The sequence below is a fragment of the Larimichthys crocea genome, unplaced genomic scaffold, assembly GCF_000972845.2.
Source record: "Larimichthys crocea isolate SSNF unplaced genomic scaffold, L_crocea_2.0 scaffold97, whole genome shotgun sequence".
Taxonomy (NCBI): domain Eukaryota; kingdom Metazoa; phylum Chordata; class Actinopteri; family Sciaenidae; genus Larimichthys; species Larimichthys crocea.
The window spans coordinates 355478-375844 of NW_020861315.1; the positions used below are offsets into that span (position 1 = coordinate 355478).

Here is a 20367-nt window from a genome sequence, read left to right on the forward strand (position 1 = left end):
TTAAATATAAGATACAACTCTAGGTGATGTCAAAATGTTTTGTGCTTTATTTGAGCAAAAGTTGTTATAATGCACTCAAATACAGGCGTTTTCACTTACGCTGCCTTATTAGACCTCTTCTCAGGACAGTGTGTGTACAAAAGGGCACTTGATTGACACCTCCTCCACCCCTCTGTTTAGTTTTGTTGTACCAGTTTAATCCTTTATCATTCTCATTGGTACAGAGTTTGGTGACGTCATGTAATTCCCAGCATAGCTGCACTCAGCTTCGACCTGAGCGGAGGTCTAATCAGCCAGAGTGATTGAAAACACCTGTGTGGGTGTGCAGTTACACTCAGTTAATATCACACTTCATTTTAACACATTCCACTTATTAGTTCTGCACACACAGTAAATCCAGTACTCAAACATACAAGTACTGTGGTAGAACATTACTTTTTTTTCTTTATAGAAAGAGAGCTGCAGGAATTCGTGACATAATGACTTTTGTTAATGCCAGCTGGAAAAAGGTTCATAGTTCCTCAACGTGTATGTGAGTTTGGCACAGCAAAGTGGCAAATTTCATGGCTTGTTCTTCTCACAGGGCTTGTTCTTTAACAACCTTAACAACTCCATTTTTTCTGTCTGCCAACCTCAGCATAGGAAATTATAATAGTTTTACTAAGTCTTGCTGCAGAGCAGTGAAGAAGTGGACCGGTGCATCTCAATGTCTCACCCTCTGTGGGCAGAAACAAAGTTTTAGGAAACATGGAGAGAGTGGTTTAGGAATAATAAACCAGACCTATTGACAAATAGCGATCTATATGTCTCACCTTTGTAGTAGTAGAGGATTGCAATACCAACTACAAAACTGAAACAGCTCAGGAAGAACATCGGTCCTGCAGAGGTAGAAAGAGAGAGAAGAAATAAGAGTTCTTATGTGATTCTTGGACCAGTAACACCTATAAACAAATTAATAGCTAATCAACAGGTGACTGTAGTGAGCTGGTGTCTTCCTAATAAATTATATAAACTAAAAAACTCAAGCGTTCAAAGTTGTTCTGTGGAAAGCCTGCTGTCTTGTTGTTAATGGTCTAAATAGGCCATCATTTCTGTATGAATTATGATTGGGAGTCAGTGTGTCACGATGACCCATTTCCCTGCTGACACACCTTTGACCTCGTGGATGAACCGCCTGACTGTTCAAAGGAATGCAGGACAGAGGAAGCTGGGGAGGGGGGTTACACGTGAGCTTAACTGACCCACAAAGCCAAAGCCCTGGATGCAATAGGATGATGAATAGTGAAGCAGCGCAGAGCTGTGGGGCCCACATTCTGATGCCTGGGGTTAAAAAGTTCAGCAGACAACTACATTTGCTGAAGAACAAAGCTTAGTTGGGTTTAAGGGGCTTATCTGTGGATCAGTGAGGGGTACAGAGGCACCCTGACACACACACACAAACTGTAAGACCACGATATTTTAATAACAACTCTAGTAGACATGTTGCCAAATTAAACTTCTTTCTTTAACCCATTAACTACAAATTACTGTACACTACTGCCCAGCTTTTCCCAAGTTTAACATTAATTTTGAGAATGACTTTCTACTTTCCAGGCAGCCACCGGTTTCAGCTCATGCTAAAATAAAGATTAAAAGTCAATTTGCAGAGACACCTTTAAACAGATTATCCATCACAATGCTTGCAATGTTTGACCGTATTGCCCTCTGAAAAAAAAACACACAAAGAACAAAAAACAATGAATAATTAGAACAGAACAGATTACCAAATTTACTGCCTCATACAAACAAAAAACTCCACAAGGACATTTTTCATATCTTCCTTTCATTTCAAAGTTATGCTATCATCACATTTTAATGCAGTTTTGAGAAGGGACATTCAGGTTTGAGGGATGGCTGCTCAAAGTTTTGCACTTATGAGGTCTGTTGTCACAGAATCAAATCACTCAAGTCTACAGAAAAAACAATCATGGATATTGGGCAAAGATTAATGCGAGTCTTGCAGTTTCTCAGATGAAAAAGGGTGGTTATTGCATTCAATCATCACATCTCTGACGTCAAAGTGACTGCAACTGCATCTATAATCGAGGATAACAAACTGAAATAAAGTTGACTGACTGCTCACTGTGATGGATTACTGTTAATTATGCTTTAAATCAGTTTAAAATCTCTGCTGATGATAGTTTAGTTTAAAATAAAAACAGCAAAGGAAACAGGTAATCAATCCGGAGACCTATGGTGTGCTTTGAATAGCTGTTTACAGTATTAAATATACTGTGGTCCTTTATGTTACACCAACACTCTGCAATTGAACATAAACATATAAATAAAAAACAGAATGATATGTACGATGCTTTGCTATACTCAGCAGTAGGGTGAGGTGTTATTTTGATTTACCTCTGTCATTAAGAACATATCGCTTGGGGTAGACTGCCACATTGTAAGTCCATTTTGGATCTGCCACCTCTAGAACAGAAAGTATAAATGGTTAATGGGGTAAACCCCACACTTTAAAAAAAAGACCTGTGTGTAGGATTTAGTGGCATGTAGCAGTGAACTACACTACACTTGAACTACAGTGCAGACTTCTCTTTGTATCATAGGATAAGCCTTCCTAGTGAGATCAGCATCTCACTGCAAAACATGATGCAAAAGCTGAACAAGATAGCTTAAAAAAAGGAAGAAAAGTGAGGACAACACTTGTGGACTGATGTACTAATGCAGAGAACAACTAGTGTAAGCAGAGAGAAGCTTTTCAGGATAAAACCACCTGATAATGATGATAATGATTATTAAAGTATTTCTGAATCTGATAATGCATTAGTGTAATTAACCGTATTAATGTTACGCACAGGAATCTTAGAGAATGATTAACAGACAGGTCACACACCTTTTGGCATTTTCTGATATTGATGTCACACATTTCATTTACCAGGACCTACTTTTAAATCATTAAGGTAGTGTGCTATATAAATTAAACCTGGTCTGATTCTACTGTACAATTAATTGTAGCTCCCCATCAAACTGCTGCTAGGCATATCGGCAGTAAATTACATCTCAGAAATTCAGATTTCAATCTGCACAGCCAACATGCTGGGTTCTCACTTGACTCCAGTTCTACTTGGCAATTGTCAGCCACTTAAAACAGTTTCTCAAGTCCTGCATTTACCTCTTTGTGTGACTCTGGTGGGCAGGCTGAAGTACACGTCCTCAGCGTGGATGTGAAGTCCTCTGTAGAATTCATGACAAGCCTCCTCACCCTTCCAATACAGGTGCTTCAGCAATTCAGCTAATCGCACCTTGGTGGGCACACTCAGGTTCCTGAACTACAGGGAGACATGCTGGATTAAATCACTGCACATATCTACAAGTCTGAAGAGTGTGCTTCAAATTCAGATTCACATGTAAGAGACATTAAGACAAAAACAGGATGTTTTTTGTTATGTTTTTTTGTTGGAACGGTATTACATATTATCTATAGTGACCCTGTGTGCTTCCTTGTCACTGAGTATCTGAGGGTAGATCCTGTTCAGCTGCAGCACCAGTCTGTCAACCAGTTCAGTGTCCATCCTCTTGTGCGAGCACAGGAACTGGGCGTCCCTCTGGAGCTGCTCATGGTGATCGTCAATGTCTAGACAAGCACAAGCAAGAGACAATGTAAGATAAAAATGCACTCTACACTACATACATGCTTTAATTTATAGTTCCTTTATTAATATTCTTCATTTTATTTATATTGCACCAAAAAGAAGTTACCTTAGGACACTTTTCATACAGAGCAGGTATTTTTAAAATATGAATCTAAAAGTTGTGCCATAGTGTGGAGGTCAGATGCAGATTATGATCCTGTACAATTGGAGCGTGCAACAACAAACCTCTAATGAAGGCCTGCAGATTTTATGTCTAGTCTTAAGTGGTTTCTTAGCAAGCTGGTCTTGGCGTCAGCCATGCTCTGAAAAGAAATGACTAAGAGGTTTATTATTATTTAAGGCGAATACAGTTTCTGCATAATTGTCTATTTGGCAACAGTTTGATTAACAATAATATTCAGAATCTGGTGACTTGTTATGTATGAATAGCACGATTAAGTTGTCCAAAAACAACAGAAGGCCCTGTGAGGCCTGCAGTAAATACCAGTTTAGTGAAGCTCATGTTCTCTGTTGACTGAAAAGGTGCTGGTTCAAACTTGATGACTGTATTTTAAGATAGTCCCTGATTTTATTATAGCTCCACCAAATGCCACAATGTTCTACCAACTCACTGTTGGATGTCCTCCCTAGCTCAGTTTGGTGGAGGAAGACTGTGAGTTTACTGTTTGGGAATTATAACAAAAATGTGCTGTGCTGTAGAAACAGAAACAATTTTAAGTTGCCTTCTTTGTGAGAGCTTACTCATGACCATTGTTAGTGTGTGAAGTTGTCATTAGGACTTTGGAAAGAAATCTTGTACCACATTACACAGACAAATTTGTAGTTTCAGATGATCTTCAGCTTGGAGAGATGAAGCAAACAGGCCTTTAATATTAAATAGGTCATACATTGGTTAAAATAATGATTTCTTCAGTGTTACATTTTATCATCAGTTAATAATCAGTGAAGCAGAATATTCTCCTATAAACAAACAAATAAAGATTTCCGCCAATGTCAGATTTATTTATGGCAGTTCAAGTTTTTATACTAAATTTAAATGTGACTGGCAGACGGAGGAGCTTCATCATACATATTTTTAAATAAAGATCTTGATTGCTCTGATGACAGTGTCAGATTTATTTAACAGGATGTAAATAGACATGTCTATCAAAGTGCTCATGTTTTATATACAGGCTGGATATTTGACAGACTATTCAGGCTATTTCAAGTGGTGACGCCCACATACTTCTTCACTTGAAGCCAGATTTAATGAAGTTAATAATAATATTGCTAAAGCAACGACTAAACTTGTACATTTTATGCAACAAGTGTAGCACCCACACAGCACAGCGGGCGGTCAGTGAGTCTGTGTATCCTGTAAGTCAGCGCGCAGGGATTAATTTAAATCCTAACCTCAAAAAAAACATCTTACCCTTGATTCACAAACCTGTCATACTGACAAACAAACGACATGTGGGACTTGCTCTTTCCAACCGACAGCCTCCCGGTAAAACTTCCTGTTCTCCCCGGTGTGACGGTGTCTGCTCTCCCCGTCACATCAGCACGCTGCACCTCCCTTTACTGCCCCGGGGCCACATGATGATTATCAGTCTGCAGACTGAGCTGACAGGCAGATTACCAAGATCTGCCCTAAGCTTTCTGTTGCAAATGCTGAGCCACAGAGGTGTCATTTAGCAGTTTATTTCATCCCCTCCTTCCATTTATACTAATAACTACACTGGGTCCATAGACCTTTTTTTTCACAGCAGCCAATTTTGACATGAAATAGTAGGGTCAAAGCAGGTGTTTCCAGTGATACTAATTAAGGTTCTGTTCCATTTATCGCAGCAGAGACTTTCCAGTGAAGCCAACATGCACCACAGCAGCACCCTGACTCGGTTTGACCTGAATGGAACGGGACTTAAATTAATATAATTGGTAACACCTGTGTTTACACTACTATTTTTATAGTCCAATAATGTCAAAAAGATCTATTAGGCCTAGAGGTCAGGTGTGTATTAGTAAATATAGAGGGGGATAAACTGTAGTTTGATTGTAGTTGATTGACAGTTCTGAAAATAGATGAGTAAACTCTCATTTCAAAGAAATGGTTTGGACTAGTACTACACCCCTGCTAGCAATAATAATAATAATAATAATGATGATGATAATAATAATAATGATAACAATCATTTTATTATACAGCTTGTTAATTACATTCTTTTCTGAGTCACGTGTCTAAGCTACATCATTACACGTAGTCAAAATCACTGTACTGCTGCCTTGTCACATTGTAAACATTTGCACGAGAGCGAAATGTACACCATCGCACTCCTTCAGTTGCAGTTATCAGAAGAAGTCTTTGATTTATTTACATTTATTAAAAATGATATTTACATATTAACCAGCTGCTCTCCTCAAACACCAACTGGGCTTTTTCCAGCCTTGAGATAGATCAGTTTATTAGACTTCCTCAGCTGCCTACAATCAACTAAGTCCCCGTAACCACCTTAATCGTTAACTTTAACGTCAACATAACACTTTAGTTGGTTTCTGGACAGCTTTATTAAGGGTATGAAAGTACCTTGACGTTCTAATCACAGGGAGTGTCATCCAACAAGGCTGTTGTCCAGAAAGTGCAATAGCTCCCCTTTTCAGACAGAGGGCAGTGTGCCATTACAGTTTACAAAAGGCACATGAGTCTGTCAGATCAGTATGCCTATAGAGCCCTCATACTGTGTACAACTGCAGACAAATTCATTTCAACAACATCAAGAATGTTCTGTTATTACTTCCCATAGTCCTTGTCGACACTGTTGTACATGTTTGGTCAGTAAACACGTTCTTGACTGATGGTATTCACCTCCTGTGTCACATATCCTCACACTGATATAATCCGTATGGAAAATTCTTTGGCAGGGTTTATATTCCCTGTGTTAGACTCATCTGTGGTTGATGGGTTCACTCCTGGTGAACTGCTCTGATGTCCTCCATACTGCCACACCACACAAGACCCTGCTGCTGCTGAGATCTGGACCGGGCCTGGGCTCGTACTTTGGCAGGAGGACTGAGGAGGTCCAAAGTACTGAGGTGGCAGACTGGAGATCTGTGCTGATTCTGGGTTTCGGGGTAAAAGAGGTTGTTCGCAGTCACGGGGGGAGCCAGGGAGAGCAGAAAGTGGAAGAGTGGGGCCATATGTGCGAGCAGGACCGTAGGCATACTGCTGATGACATCTGAGGAGGAAAAGACAGGAAGGTGTGTCTCTAATTTTTTGAGTTTTCATGTCTTCAGAAACATTTTTGAACTTTTTCAGGGCAGATCTTACCTGCAGGCTTGCCTGTTATCACACATGGCTGGATTACCGGTGTCCCACGGTGAAAACACCTTCTCCTGGGTGTTGTTGTTGTTGTTGTTCCTGCCTTTATGGCTGTAGCGAGACCTGTTGTCCTCATGATATTGGGCCTGTTCCTCCCACTGCCGCACATCCCTGTTAAGAAAAAATCAATTTAAAACCACACATCAGTATTTTAGAAATTCAAATGACAGAGGTATAGCAACAGAGTCAACATGTAAACAGCAAAAAAGACTATTATATATTAGCCTGTGATATGATTAAGTCATGGAACATAATAAAAAACATTTTCAACGATTCAAAGAAAGGTTTTTTTTCTTGTTTTGTGCCACATTATTCATCTCACGATCCCACAGATTAATTCTTGTAACCTTTTGAAGGTGGCCTAACCATCATTTTTTGGGAACTGTTCAACTAACTAACTGTAGAAAAGTAGTTAAACTTACTTAACTTATGAATGATGCAACAGTATTCATTATCTGATAATGTAAGGTAATATCATCAGGCACAGGGCATTTTTACTGAATATGTAAGACTGAGGCAGAATTTAAGTTCAAGACTGTTAAAAACTTCAAAAAATTATTATCAACAGAACATTAAGAGGTAAAAACTATGGCATTGTGTAGATACTGCAAATAATCAGCATGCTAAATTATTGTAATACTGCTTGTGCCTCCAGAGGCCAAAATGAGTCACTGTAGTGTCTAGTCTGCCCTCAGTCTAACATGGAGATGAAGGAGCAGAGAACCAGACATTGCAGAGGGACAGAGCCACTGCTAGGCTGACAGCAGCCTGGAGGAGCTCTATGAAAAGACGGCAGTGGCTGAGACAGAGCTTCTCGAGGAATAAACACCTGGAGTCACACCAGATTGTGCTCTGATCTGTAGCTGTTTACCAGCAGGAGGAAGGGAGCTCAGTTTTTTTTAAACTTTTGGGATTAAAAAGTTGATTTATGTTCACTCTCAGTGGAGACATCCACAGTTGTTATTGTAGCTGTCTCTCCCAGAGCTCCATGACACTACTTCATATTCATACAGAAACCGAACAGAAAACAAGATTGCTCGGAGAAACATCTTGGTAACTGTGGAAAATATGTGTCTGTTACATGATTCCACCTTTACTGTATTATGAACAAAGTTAGTGTAGCTCTTATCGATCCAGACTGGGTTCAGAAAAACAAGCACTTCAAAAGTTGTTTGCTTGTCGTCTTGCACACAGACCTGACAAAGCATGAACTCTTTTACAAAATCACCGTCATGATGCAGTTATTATTTCAGTGTGCTTTTAATTAGTTTACTGCAATCAAAACACAGCAGAAGCTGTTGATCTGGGTGCATACTGCTGTAATGTTCATACATTGCTTGCGCGACTAAACACAAATGATCCTGGGGTCATATTGTGACCACTTGGCATTAATGTTACATTGCAAGATTTTGTTTGTCTCATGCATGCAGAAAAAGACTTGACCCCAGAGGCCACCTCTACATAGGATTTTAAATAAAGGACTTTGTTTTTTTTACATTGTGGTTATTCTTACACCGCTGTTTGCTTCTCACTCACCTCTCCTCCTTTTTCCTTTTGTCCTCCTTGACGCAGTCGAGCAAACAGCAGGTGATGAAGGCCATGGACATGAGGAAGATTATGGCCGAGCTTACAATGGATGCCAGCACGGCCACACGGAAACCATAGTCCTCATAGGGAGCCAGAGCTGGAGCGTGAGAGAGAAAAAGACTATTGACTGATTTATCATTCATATCTCCATTATAACTCCATTCATCACGCTCCAGAATCTATGTCTAACAATACCTAATCAGACTTCAGTATCAAACATAACACTGCCAGAGCTTTGACTTTGATAAAGCACACCACATTGACTGCTATATAAAGTCTTTCATTGTCATTAATCGGAGCAAAATCGGCAGAAATTAAGTCATTTTGCAACATTTGTGTGCCAGCTCATCATGGAAAGGACAATAAAACATAAATTCCATTACATACACATCTGATGGCTACTTCACTCCCATGATGATTGATCCTGAAACTTAATTAAAATTGTGCTCTCATTTTTTCCACTTACTCGCCAACAACAGACTGTGCACCTGCTTAAAATGGTCGCTCTCCGTCTGCATTAGCATTAATATTCTCCTTAAATCAGCTTTATCCCTGAGCAAGAAATGATTTTCTCGCGAATGTGTTTCTCAAATGTTTCAGAGCATTAATTAGTCCAAGCCAAGTAATACCTTAAGTGACTTCACATTGCCCTTAGCCACAATGCCTATCACATAATGTTTAATATATATTCCATCTTTTCAGAATAATGAGCTGACAGGCAGTTTTGCAGTCGCTGCAGTTATTCCAGTAAAAGCTTTAGAAACATTTAATCTGCACATTTCATATAAAGTATATGAACAATTGGATTCATAGAGAAACATCCCCCCTGGCTACGAGTAGGCGACAGTGAGAGTGCCATTCTTTCTGTGTTAACTTAATGTCTGGGTCTCAGTTTCCACTTACGTTTACAGTAGATTTCACCCACCCAGTGGGTGCTGTTGGTATCCATGACGCACTTCAGCTCTCTTCCGACTACTTTGTGCTTATCTGGGCACTGAAGGGCAATGACTGTGCCCACATTGGTGCCATTGCCCTGGATGATCTTCTGGGTACCCAGGGCTGGCAGGGGCATGGGTGTGCATTGAGCCTGAGACTGATCTAAAAGAAAGAGTGTGTGCATCAAAAACATTGGTTTTCTGATACTCCCAAAGCTTGAAGGCATGTATAATTCATGTATCTTCAAAAGAAAATTCAAATAGATGATCACAGAATTCAAAAAGTAGCACAACAACTATTCAGAGGTGAAGAGAAGAAAGAAAGAAAGAAAGAAAGAAAGAAAGAAAGAAAGAAAGAAAGAAAGAAAGAAAGAAAGAAAGAAAGAAGAATGAAACACTGCAGATGAGATTCGCTGTGGAATGGGACAGTCATTCCACAGCTATCAGTGCTGAACCCCTGTAGGGCTGCACAACACTGCGTGACAAAACACTGCTCCCCTATAACAGCCAGGCGCCGTGCTGCATCAAATTCTAACGGTATCGAAGCAGGAAACGTGATAAATCATTAAACAAAAGACCTGCAAGGCTGGTGGAAACACACAGGCCATCTGGAACCATGCTAAACAACCGGTTATCGTACAGCACAGAAGAGTATTACAGGAGGGGTGGATTCTCACTGTGTCGTCTCAGCATGCCAGCAGTCTGCTGCAATCAACCTACAACATGAGGATATCACTTCATCATGACACAAGCTGCTGGAATTCAAATAAACAACAATGACATCAACTCAGTGATTTCCAGCAAAACCGGGGAGGAGAATGTGATGAGGCTCATAAAAAAAAGTCAAAACCACCCTGTTTACCGAGGAAAACCTGCTTCTCGTTTTCATTTTAAAACAATGGAGTGTGACACAGGGGGAATTTTACAATGTTCCTCTTTGTAACTATGAAATGTGAGGAAAATATTCAGGAATGTGAAAAAGAAGAAGGGTCTGTGCACTTCCAAACACGTGTGGTGCAGTTTTATCACCACAAGGGGCGTCAAGTCAAATCATGACAAAGTTGAGAAAGAAAGAAAGAAAGAAAGAAAGAAAGAAAAAGTTCTTTTTAGATAATTACTCATGCTTCTGATCTAATTTTGCATTGGCACTGGGTCAGATAGATACTCATCTGAGCCCCGTTAGCATCATCTCTCTCTATATTCAAGTTTATGTAACACGTACACACTTCACTGCTGATAAGTACAGAGCATTACTTTTATATAACGTGTGTGCGTGCGAGATGCCCAGCTGTGCGTCGGTGCGAGGTGTTTCTGATGTGAAACCAGTGGCGTCAACTCCCCTTTTTTTTAACTTCCTCTTTGTTTTTTTGTTTTCTATTGAACAGAGATAGTAATTCTGAAGCGTGCACGAAGTTCATTTAAATGTCCCTACAAGGAACGTATTGCATGATGTAAAGTGTATTTATCAATGCAAGTTTTATTCTCAGAAATGAGCACACACACAGCAATTAAATAGAATCTGCAAATGCACCGCACTATATACCTTAACTATTAATCCAACAGCAACTGTTAGGGAGCTGCAAGTGCTCTAAGTCCCTTAAGAGACAAGCACAAGCGGAAATGTAATCTAGGTCTAATATTGAGGAACAAACACATTAAACCTCCACATATGTTCTATTTATATTTCATTGGGGCCAGTGTTTGAATAAAAATTTACAATTTTACAAAACAGGCCTTCATGTTGAGATTAGAACTGCAATACGCGCAAAGTGCCAAAAACAAACCTCCGTCCCACACACATCCTACACTCTTAACTCGAGTATGAATGAAGACACCGTTTGCTTTTAATTCAAGTCTGTCTTACCTGATTTATTCCGGTCACGCCTGTTTGAATTATCAGTTCTGGAAACATCTGCTATTGAAGCTGTTGCCGCTGACATGGTGCTGACAGACAGACGCCCCACAGTCCGCTCTTTGGTTGTGCGTAAAGACTGCGCAATGGTGCTCCTCTGCGCCGGGTACGGGGTAAACAATCCCTTAGCTGGAGTCGTGCGATTTTGTTCGTCTCTCTACCTCCCAGTGAACAGCGTGTCTTTCCACAGAGTCCTCCCACAATGCTTCCTCACTGCATCATTCACTTCTTCTAATGCGCGATTTGGACAGCGCGCCGCGGTTACAGTCGCGCAAGCGGATGAGCCCTCGAGACGACGGACGTGTTCGGTCGAGACCTTGTCGACCAAAGCAAAAATGACTTTGGGGATTACTCCAGGTCAAGTTGAATATCAGAGCTGCGCTCTGTGGGCTGGGCAGCGACGAGTAACTACATCAGCAATGAGCCGCTCTTTGCTGGCAGGATGTCGCACCGCCGTTCTGTTTGAGCCTATCAGGATGTGGTGCTCGGGTCGAAAATGTGCAAAACACACATAATCAGTGACGTAGAGCTCATCTTTAAGGAAGGGGATGTATGGTTGTGTTTGCCACTGCACAGACACAGGCGAGCTTGTTTGGCTGAGAGAGAGTTTCACATATTAAAAACAAACAGCTTGGTTTATAAAGAACTTTAGGTTCTACAGTATGTGTAGGGCCACAACTGAGGAGTTTACATTCATGAACAGATGCCAAACACCAGCTTCAAAGTAGGAGACACAGGATGTTCAGTGAAATAATGTTGGTAAGAAGATCAGACAGATTATCACTAACCCATCATTTCTTCACCTGTGTCTGATAACATCTCACAGTGCTTTCACTTCCCTCTCTGCATCTCATTGTGACACATGTTGGTTAGGTGTGGCGTCGACATGAACAACATGAATTGTTTGACTGTGCTCACAGCATACATATTGAGCAAACTGCTCTGACTGGGGCTCCATTATGAATTATGAATAACCATGGATGGTTGCTATGTGGAAATGTAATGATGATGATGTGCATCTATGAATTAGACAAACATAATTTCAAATGTTTATGTGGGAAAACACACACAGACACACGCACACGTATGAATAAACATCACAGAACACGAAAACCAAACAAAAACTACAAGTTCCAGTTTTCACTTTTCATTCTCACCTGAAAGAAGCATTTTCCTCTTATTGAAACACCACATTCTCTCATTGAGGATTCTGGGCATGTATGAGACTGTTTCTGCTGTGGGTGATAAGTGTCTCCACAGGCGCAGCCCTGTTCACCTGAGCACCACACACACACACACACACCACCCCAGACACACTGGGAGCCTCTGTTCAGACAGCAGCTTGCCTCATCATTCACGAATACATTAGCATAGCTGATTAAAAGTGTTCATCCTCGAGACTTAAGGACTATGTAAATTCTCAAGGGTTATGTTCATAACTGTCTTAAAATATGCTGTTTATTGTACTCTCCATGTTATGGAGTAACAGAACTTTAGAGAGAGATATGTGTTGCTTGGACTTAAGTACAAATTTAAAACATTTTACTTGAATATTTCTATTTTATGCAACTTTATACCCCACTACATTTTACAGGCAAATATTGTACTTTTTAATCCACAACATTTGTCTATTATTTGTCCCATTAAATTTGAATTTTTCTGATAAACTAAAGGGCCGAATGTTTTTTTTACAAGTTAAAAGAAAATGCATATCTTGCAAATCTTACATTAAATAAACCATTTAAAAATCCCTGTTGGATTAGCTGTAAAACACATTGTTGCAAAGCTGAAAACAGCTGTTTCTTTATGATCATGAAAACTTGACTTTTTAGAGATACATAGTTATCACATTTCAGACACATATAAGGATCTTAAACAATTTGATGCAGGGCTGTATATTAAACTAACAATTGGTATATAAAGTAGTTAGCACAACTTGAAACAACAGCAGTAAAACCGTGGGACGTGTATCAGAAGGAAATGAGCAGGAGTACAGCGGGTCAAAGAGACTTTGTCGACCTTGAATCAAACGGCAGCAAGACGAAGGAGATGTTGAGGAGGAGGACACCTCAGACCACACCGGTGAACATTCAGGGACTGGATATCTAGATGGTGGGAGTGTGCAAATACCTTGTTTGTTTGCTCACCTTAACAATAAACTGGACTGATCGGACAACACAGATATCCTGTACAAAAAAGAGCCAAAGTTGTCTCCACTTGAGGAGGAGACTGGTCCTTTAGAGTGTGCAGGACTCTGTTAGGAACTTTTTATAACACTGTGGTGGTATGTGTATTATTCTATGCAGTCGTTTGCTGGGGAGGGACAGGGAAAGACTCAACAAACTTGTCAAGAGTACCAGCTCTCTTGTGGATTGTCCCCTAAGACTTTGCTACTTTAAGTAAAATATTTGAATACTTCCCCCACCACAGATTGTTTCCACAGTCTTCTCATCAGTCAGCATCAGTAGACATGGCACAAGTCTCCAACAATTCAACTGTATTTGTGCAAATCTGGAAGAGAGGCTTGAGTTTAGCTCCCAATGTCACTTTGTTTTTTATGCGTCATGTATTGAATTTTAATGAAGATATAGTTGAAAGTGAGCCAAATCTCAGAATCTGTGTCTCTCCCTTACATAAACTCTTCTTATTAAATTTCCTTAATACTGAATGTCTGAATTCAGAATATTTTCCATAACCTTTAGAGGTAGACAAAGAGGAGGACGATAGAGGGAGAGACACAGTGGATGAAGACATTTTGAGAAATTAGTCTGCTTAAAGTATTCAAGTTTTCTCTTCTGATTTCGAGACGGTTGCTACAGCAACGGTTAATGTGGTCTGGCATAGCCTCAGAAGGTACAGTTTGGACTCTCAGTGCCTTCCACTTTACTCTGCGCCCAGGCTTGTGTGCTCTGTACTGTGCTGTGCAATCCAAAAGACAACCAGACGGCTTTCTAATGAAGCCCAGGACAGTCAATAATGCCTCTTTTACTGTACTAAAAATAAATAAAACTGATATTGAGTATTTCGCCTGCCATGTGGTACCCCTGCCAAAAACAAAAAAAAGGCAGGAAAGAAGGAGAAAAGCAAAAATAGACGATGAAATATTCACTTGACCAAAAGGAAACGCTCTCCGGCTGTTGCTAATTTATTATTAATCTGATCTGACAAGACAGACAGAGAAAGGTGAAGGCAGGTGAGACTCAGGTCAGCTCAGAGTGTCCGCACTGCCCCTGACACAGTGTGGCACAGTGGCTCTGCCGTGGGAGGAAACACTCCATCATGCAGGTAATTAAGCAGAGCAGGAGGGGCACAATCTCCCACTGCCAACGGCCTCGTCAATGCTGCTGCTCGAACCAGGCCACATATGGCTGGAGGTCTGGGTGGAGGAGACTGAAGGTGCCCTCTCTGAAGTGTCCTTGGTTAGTTCCTAAAGTGATAAAACAAACATCCAGTGAGATTTTAATGTTAATTGCTTGATCACCCGGCACTAGCCACAGGGCTGTTTTCTAATTTAAAGGCTTCTTCTACAAAACGGTCGAAGAGTGAGAGAGTGTTTGCTGATTGCAAATAAACTCCACTGCTGCTCACAACACAACTGAAACGTGGTGATTTTTAAAAATAGAGTGCTTAAGAATTTAATACTTCCAAGAAACCATTTCATGGTTTTATTATTAAGGATGGACCAGTTCTGTATTGTCAGGGAAATGCATATGATTGACAACCCTTGTCAAGAAAAGTAGAGAACACTTCCAAACTTATTCTTTTTCTCTCTCTCTCTCTCCCTCTACGCACACACACATACACCTGGTGATCCGTCCATGAAGTCATTAATGCTCCTTTCTGTGTCTTCTGTGTCTCTAATCTCTGAACAAATCACTTGTTTGGGCTGGATTGTGGCCATCAGCGACTGGGCCGCTCCATAAATCTGCACTTCCGTGCACTCACTGGGACAAAGTGGGAAACAGAAACGAATGGAGATGGGAGACGGGTGGCAGGTAAGAGAAATGAGAGTCTGAACAGGAAATTGAGTTGATCAAGCATTTCTTTGTCACAGTGCCACCACAGACGTGCACAGCTTGCAAGGTATGGGCTGCAGATGCACAGCAGAAACCATAAAGGATGAGGGGCTGTAGTGCTGTGTTTGGGGGGATTTGAGTCCGTTAAGCATACTTTCTGTACCAGAATGCACATTTAGTTTCAGATGATCATCCAGATGGTGATTTCAGTGGATAATATATAGAGCATTTTATGTAGGCAGCACTAAAATAAATAGCCTTTTAAAAAACTTTTTGAGTGGTTGAACTAAATCTGTTTTTGGTACTGACACACATAAGAAACAAGCAGAAAACAGCCATGCTAGCCGCTCTGTGAGTCTGTAGTTAGGCTGTAGAACGTTGCTTATGTCAGCATGTCATGCTGACATTTAAAAGTTGATCAATCAATAATTTGTCTTTTTTTCTTTTTTTCTTTTCTTCCTATCTTCCTTCCTTCTAATGTATTTTATTTTGTTTTGCTGTTGTGCAGCACTTTGGGCAATGTCTTGTTGTATTTAAATGTGCTATATAAATAAATTGACTTATGACTTATGACTTATGACTTATGCTCATGTTAGCATGCTACCTATAGCTACTTAGCAATTAAATATAGCGCAACATTTTTGACCTGATTGGGGCACTAGATGAAGTTAATAGATCATCGGTTTGTTGCTACAGTTCATCCTGATAGGAGAATGAATGTTTGTATTTAATTTCATACAAATCCATTGAAAGTTATTGAGACATTTTGCTTAAAAATCAGAAATTTTAAACTCATGATTGGGCAAGAGAAAAAGTCAATGAGAGTGTGTGACATGAAAGACTAGACCAAAGTTCATGGCATTGCATCTAATATTTGCTGAGATAATTCAGCCTACACCACAGTGGCTGACAGACCAGCCCAGATATTTGTCTATCATGGCTTAAAATGAAAATATTGTACTGAAGCACTGAAGAGAAATTCTCATATTTGACACCCGTCACAGGGTGGTAAGAGTGACCAGTCAGCTGTTATATCACCATGCTGCAATACTTCCTTTTAATCATACAGCCCTCCACCCAGAGACTCATATCCTTTCACCCCGTCACCAGAGAAGAGGAGAAACGAGCCGAGAAAAAACAGAGACTTAAGCAAAGAGGGAGAAAGTTGAGGAAAGCACAAAACATCGCAAGGGAATTGCATCACTTTTATTGTGTCAAAGCCTTCCTGCAGGTTCCTTAAGCACTTGAATATCTAACGTAATGTAAAGCAATACTGTGCTGAGCTGTTATTTAGACAGAAAATATATAGAAAGCTCACTTTTTTCTAGAGATTCAGGTCTGGTGTTTAAAAACATAATTTGTTCAATGGCCCAGACTAGACAGTGTTCAGTTATTGATGGTGTTTTTGTCATTAGATGTGCTCCTTTAGACTGCAACATAATTTAATTTAATGTAAGTGTGGCTGAGTTCACACACATTTACATATCTGTCAGAGTAAAAATAGGTGTGACGCTCTGGAGAATAAATTAGATATTAGGTTTACTTAGGAATAAATTGAGAAATGCGTCATGAAATAATGTTGTTTGTCTTGTGGGAGGGTGCAACCAAAAAGATTTGGGGAGAGGCAATGTCAAGGTCTAGCTAATGGAACCGTAGATAATACAACTCCTCTGAGGGCAGTCTGCTCATTCACTTAAATAGACCTTAAATGGTCATCATCAAATCCAGCTTAAAGGTTTCTAATTAGCACATAATGATAGGATGACAAACCCTCTTCAGTGGCTGTGAATCTAAATTAGATTTCTTTTTCCACACCTCCACTCAGTCTGTGAATGAGACAAAAGATTTGAATGATGTTGTCTCTAGTGATGCATTACTAATACAGCAATTCATCTAATCTACCCTCAGATTCTGTGATTAAATATAGGATATTTACAAGTGGTGACCAGGGTGCAACATCCTACCAAGAACAAATAGTTATGACATTTTATTTTATTTTACTTCCAGACAGTTTGTTTGGTGAGCTGTGAGAGGGAAAAAAAAGGGTCTGATTTGCATCAGCTGTAAACAGACAGTATAGCTGGGCCATGGCAAAATGCTTAATTTCGTGGGCAGAGTACAGCACACAAAGGCAGGAAACAGTTGCAACCACTTCCCTTACAGGAATGGAGAACTGTCTGCTTGCTTCACTCAGAAAAAGAGTTTCAGTACATTTGCATGTGGCTCTTGCTGCAGATATGACGGCTAAATTCTACATGATGCAACGAACCATAACTATATATGTGACCCTTTATCTAATACATCAAACACTGCAAAAATACACTGGATCGACATAAAAAAATAATTTGTATGTAGTTTTTAAGTAAGTCATTCCAACTTTTGCATGGTTAAGTAAATTCTATGAGCCTTTTTTAGTCCGAAAAAATATACTGTTACTCTAACAACCTCAACTATACTTAAAACAACCCAACTCTCACGCGAGCTTGACCACAACCTGAAACCCTGAACATCGTCATTTAAAAGCTTACACTTTCCTTTGCTTTCACGTACATCTGTTCACTAGCACATTTCTGACATCAGCAATGGCTCAGTCAACCAGCCCACCTTTTTGTGCTCATTCAACGAGTTCTGTGCCCTTGATAAATTGAGCCATTAAGGGAAGCCTTGAGGCCTCTGATAGAGGTCAGTTTGACATGTTACATTTCCACTGCGACCTTGGATCGACCTGACAACCTTGGTCAGTTGTTACTGCCTCAGCCTTGCCTTATATAAAGGCAACTAAAGGCAAGAAAGAAAGGTGTGAGACAGATGTGTGTAAAAGCATACGGTGGGAAAACACCTACTCAGAAAACAAGAAGACAAACTTCCTGAGATAAACCTAGGTCACTCGACCGAACAAGTAACTCTACTGATGAGAAAACAGCTGCTCGGGTATATTTTCAAAGAAAACTAAGTCAAAGATTAGTCGGACAGAAATCCACGACAGAAAACTGAGTTTTCTATGGGAGGACTCTGGAGAGATGATGAGAGGCTTATCTCAGCTCAGCATGGTCTCCCTCCTGCAGTATAGACACAGTACCCACCCTGCTCTACTCTGTTCTAGATGTACAGCATGTAAAACTATGACAGAAGGAAGCAGTCAGCAGTTTGCTCACTATCTCTGCACCATAGCTCACAGCTCTACAGACACACGCCTTCCAATTCATCATTTTGACACCTAGCGTTGACTTGCTAAATAAAGAAGTCATGGTTCATACCGCCTATCAATAGTTGTCCTCTGTCCTTTCTTTTTTGGTAAACTAAATGTACATCAATAGCTACAAAAACAAATGTGATGTGCCCAAAGTAGAGACAAAACATTGGAAGGGAGGGGCGAGAGTGAATTAAATTTAAAAATTGTAGAAAAATACACCCTCTTCACATCATATCAACAAATCTGAGAGTTGAAATGAGCCATTATTCAGATACCCAATCATTTATGTGAATCATTTTTTCCTATAATTTATCGTTTCATTTTGTTCTGTCTTTTGACGTTCTGCTGAGGTTGAAGTGTGAAGAAGCACCAACCACTACACACTCTATATGCAAACACCCACACCCATCACCAGAATAGACCAAAAAGTGTTTGAAACTACTTGAACAGCATATTTCCTGCTATGAAACTGATCTGAGTTATACTGCACAGCTGTGGTTCTCTGGAATCAATATTTTCTGATTGATCATGCCATAATATGACCATTAAGTGCTCTGCCTGTATTCCTTTGAAATGATGAAATGCTTCTCATAAGTCACCACAGTACAGTGACTTTCTGTTCTCATGGTGACAGCTGGCTATACTGCCGCACACAGCAGGCAACGTGTTTTTGTTTTTTTTAAAAGAGACAGTGTACTCGACTTCTTGTCAGTGAAGGCTAACTGCTTAAACTCGCAGTTCCTATAGATTTTTATATTGTTCAGCAGTTTGAATCTTCATCAAAACACTCACATGCCATGGAAATGCACTGAACTGAAGCAACTCAGACACAGCTGAAATCTAGACTGAAAATATGATTTATTTTCATTAGCCATGCTAACAGCATGCCTAAAGCGATTGGAATATTGGCCTGTCTCAATTAGATGATTATAAATATTCATGATCCCCAGAGGATGACTCCTACTAACTTTAGTAATCCCTGGACTTTTCCCTAAGCACTGCCAGCAGATCAAACTTTATAATTATTCTGTAATTATTATTCTATATACATCTACAAGATTAATTTACCATAAAACTCCTCACCCTATGGATGAATTCTCACTTTGGTGATCCTTTAACTTTTCACCTAGCACAATCATCAGGCCAAATCTTTGGTTTTATTAGAATAAATGATATTCAATCAGCCTTGTTTGTGCTGTTGTGTTCGGCCTCAATTATCAAATGTCAGCATGCATGCAAAACTTTAATATTTTCACCAGGGTAATGTTAACATGCTGTTGTGTTTGGCTATACTGAGCTGCTAACAAGGCAATAGCTGTGTTGTTTTAGAAATGAACATTTCTTGTTTTGCCTCCTGCTATTTTGGTGCAAAGCAGATGGAATTTAGTGAATATGAAACCCCTGCTCACATCATTTCCAGTCATGAATAAAATACAATGAAGTGAAAGCTAGAAGTGAATATGAAATAAAAAGAAATGCAACTAAAACCACAATATAGCAGATGACACGTACACATGCGCACAGAAACCAAACCCATACAGAATATGCTAGATGATCATTAATCCTCTTACATCCTGTAAGCATGTTAAATCAAATATCTGCTGGCATTATTGGATATGCAGGTCCGTGGAGTATAATTGAAGTATAATATGTGTGTGTGTTCAATAAAGGACAAGAAAAAGAGAGACACATTTGCAGACAGAAACTCATGACACGTGTAGC

At 39.9% G+C, this 20367-nt stretch overlaps 2 protein-coding genes across 2 annotated transcripts; both read right to left on the reverse strand.

The window, feature by feature from the left end:
- Positions 1 to 24: 24 nt before the first annotated feature.
- On the reverse strand, positions 25 to 5629 carry LOC104940232 (caspase recruitment domain-containing protein 19). The gene is made up of 6 exons (XM_027277297.1): positions 5059 to 5629; positions 3483 to 3628; positions 3167 to 3323; positions 2395 to 2463; positions 813 to 878; positions 25 to 718 (listed from the first exon to the last, which is right to left on the reverse strand). The coding sequence occupies exons 2-6, from the start codon at positions 3564 to 3566 to the stop codon at positions 603 to 605; spliced, it is 492 nt and encodes a 163-aa protein (XP_027133098.1). The 5' UTR covers positions 3567 to 3628; positions 5059 to 5629; the 3' UTR covers positions 25 to 602.
- A 175-nt stretch (positions 5630 to 5804) lies between these two features.
- susd3 (sushi domain containing 3) lies at positions 5805 to 11908 on the reverse strand. Its single transcript, XM_010756781.3, has 5 exons — positions 11389 to 11908; positions 9493 to 9687; positions 8539 to 8686; positions 6952 to 7113; positions 5805 to 6859 (listed from the first exon to the last, which is right to left on the reverse strand). The coding sequence occupies exons 1-5, from the start codon at positions 11462 to 11464 to the stop codon at positions 6508 to 6510; spliced, it is 933 nt and encodes a 310-aa protein (XP_010755083.2). The 5' UTR covers positions 11465 to 11908; the 3' UTR covers positions 5805 to 6507.
- Positions 11909 to 20367: the final 8459 nt, after the last annotated feature.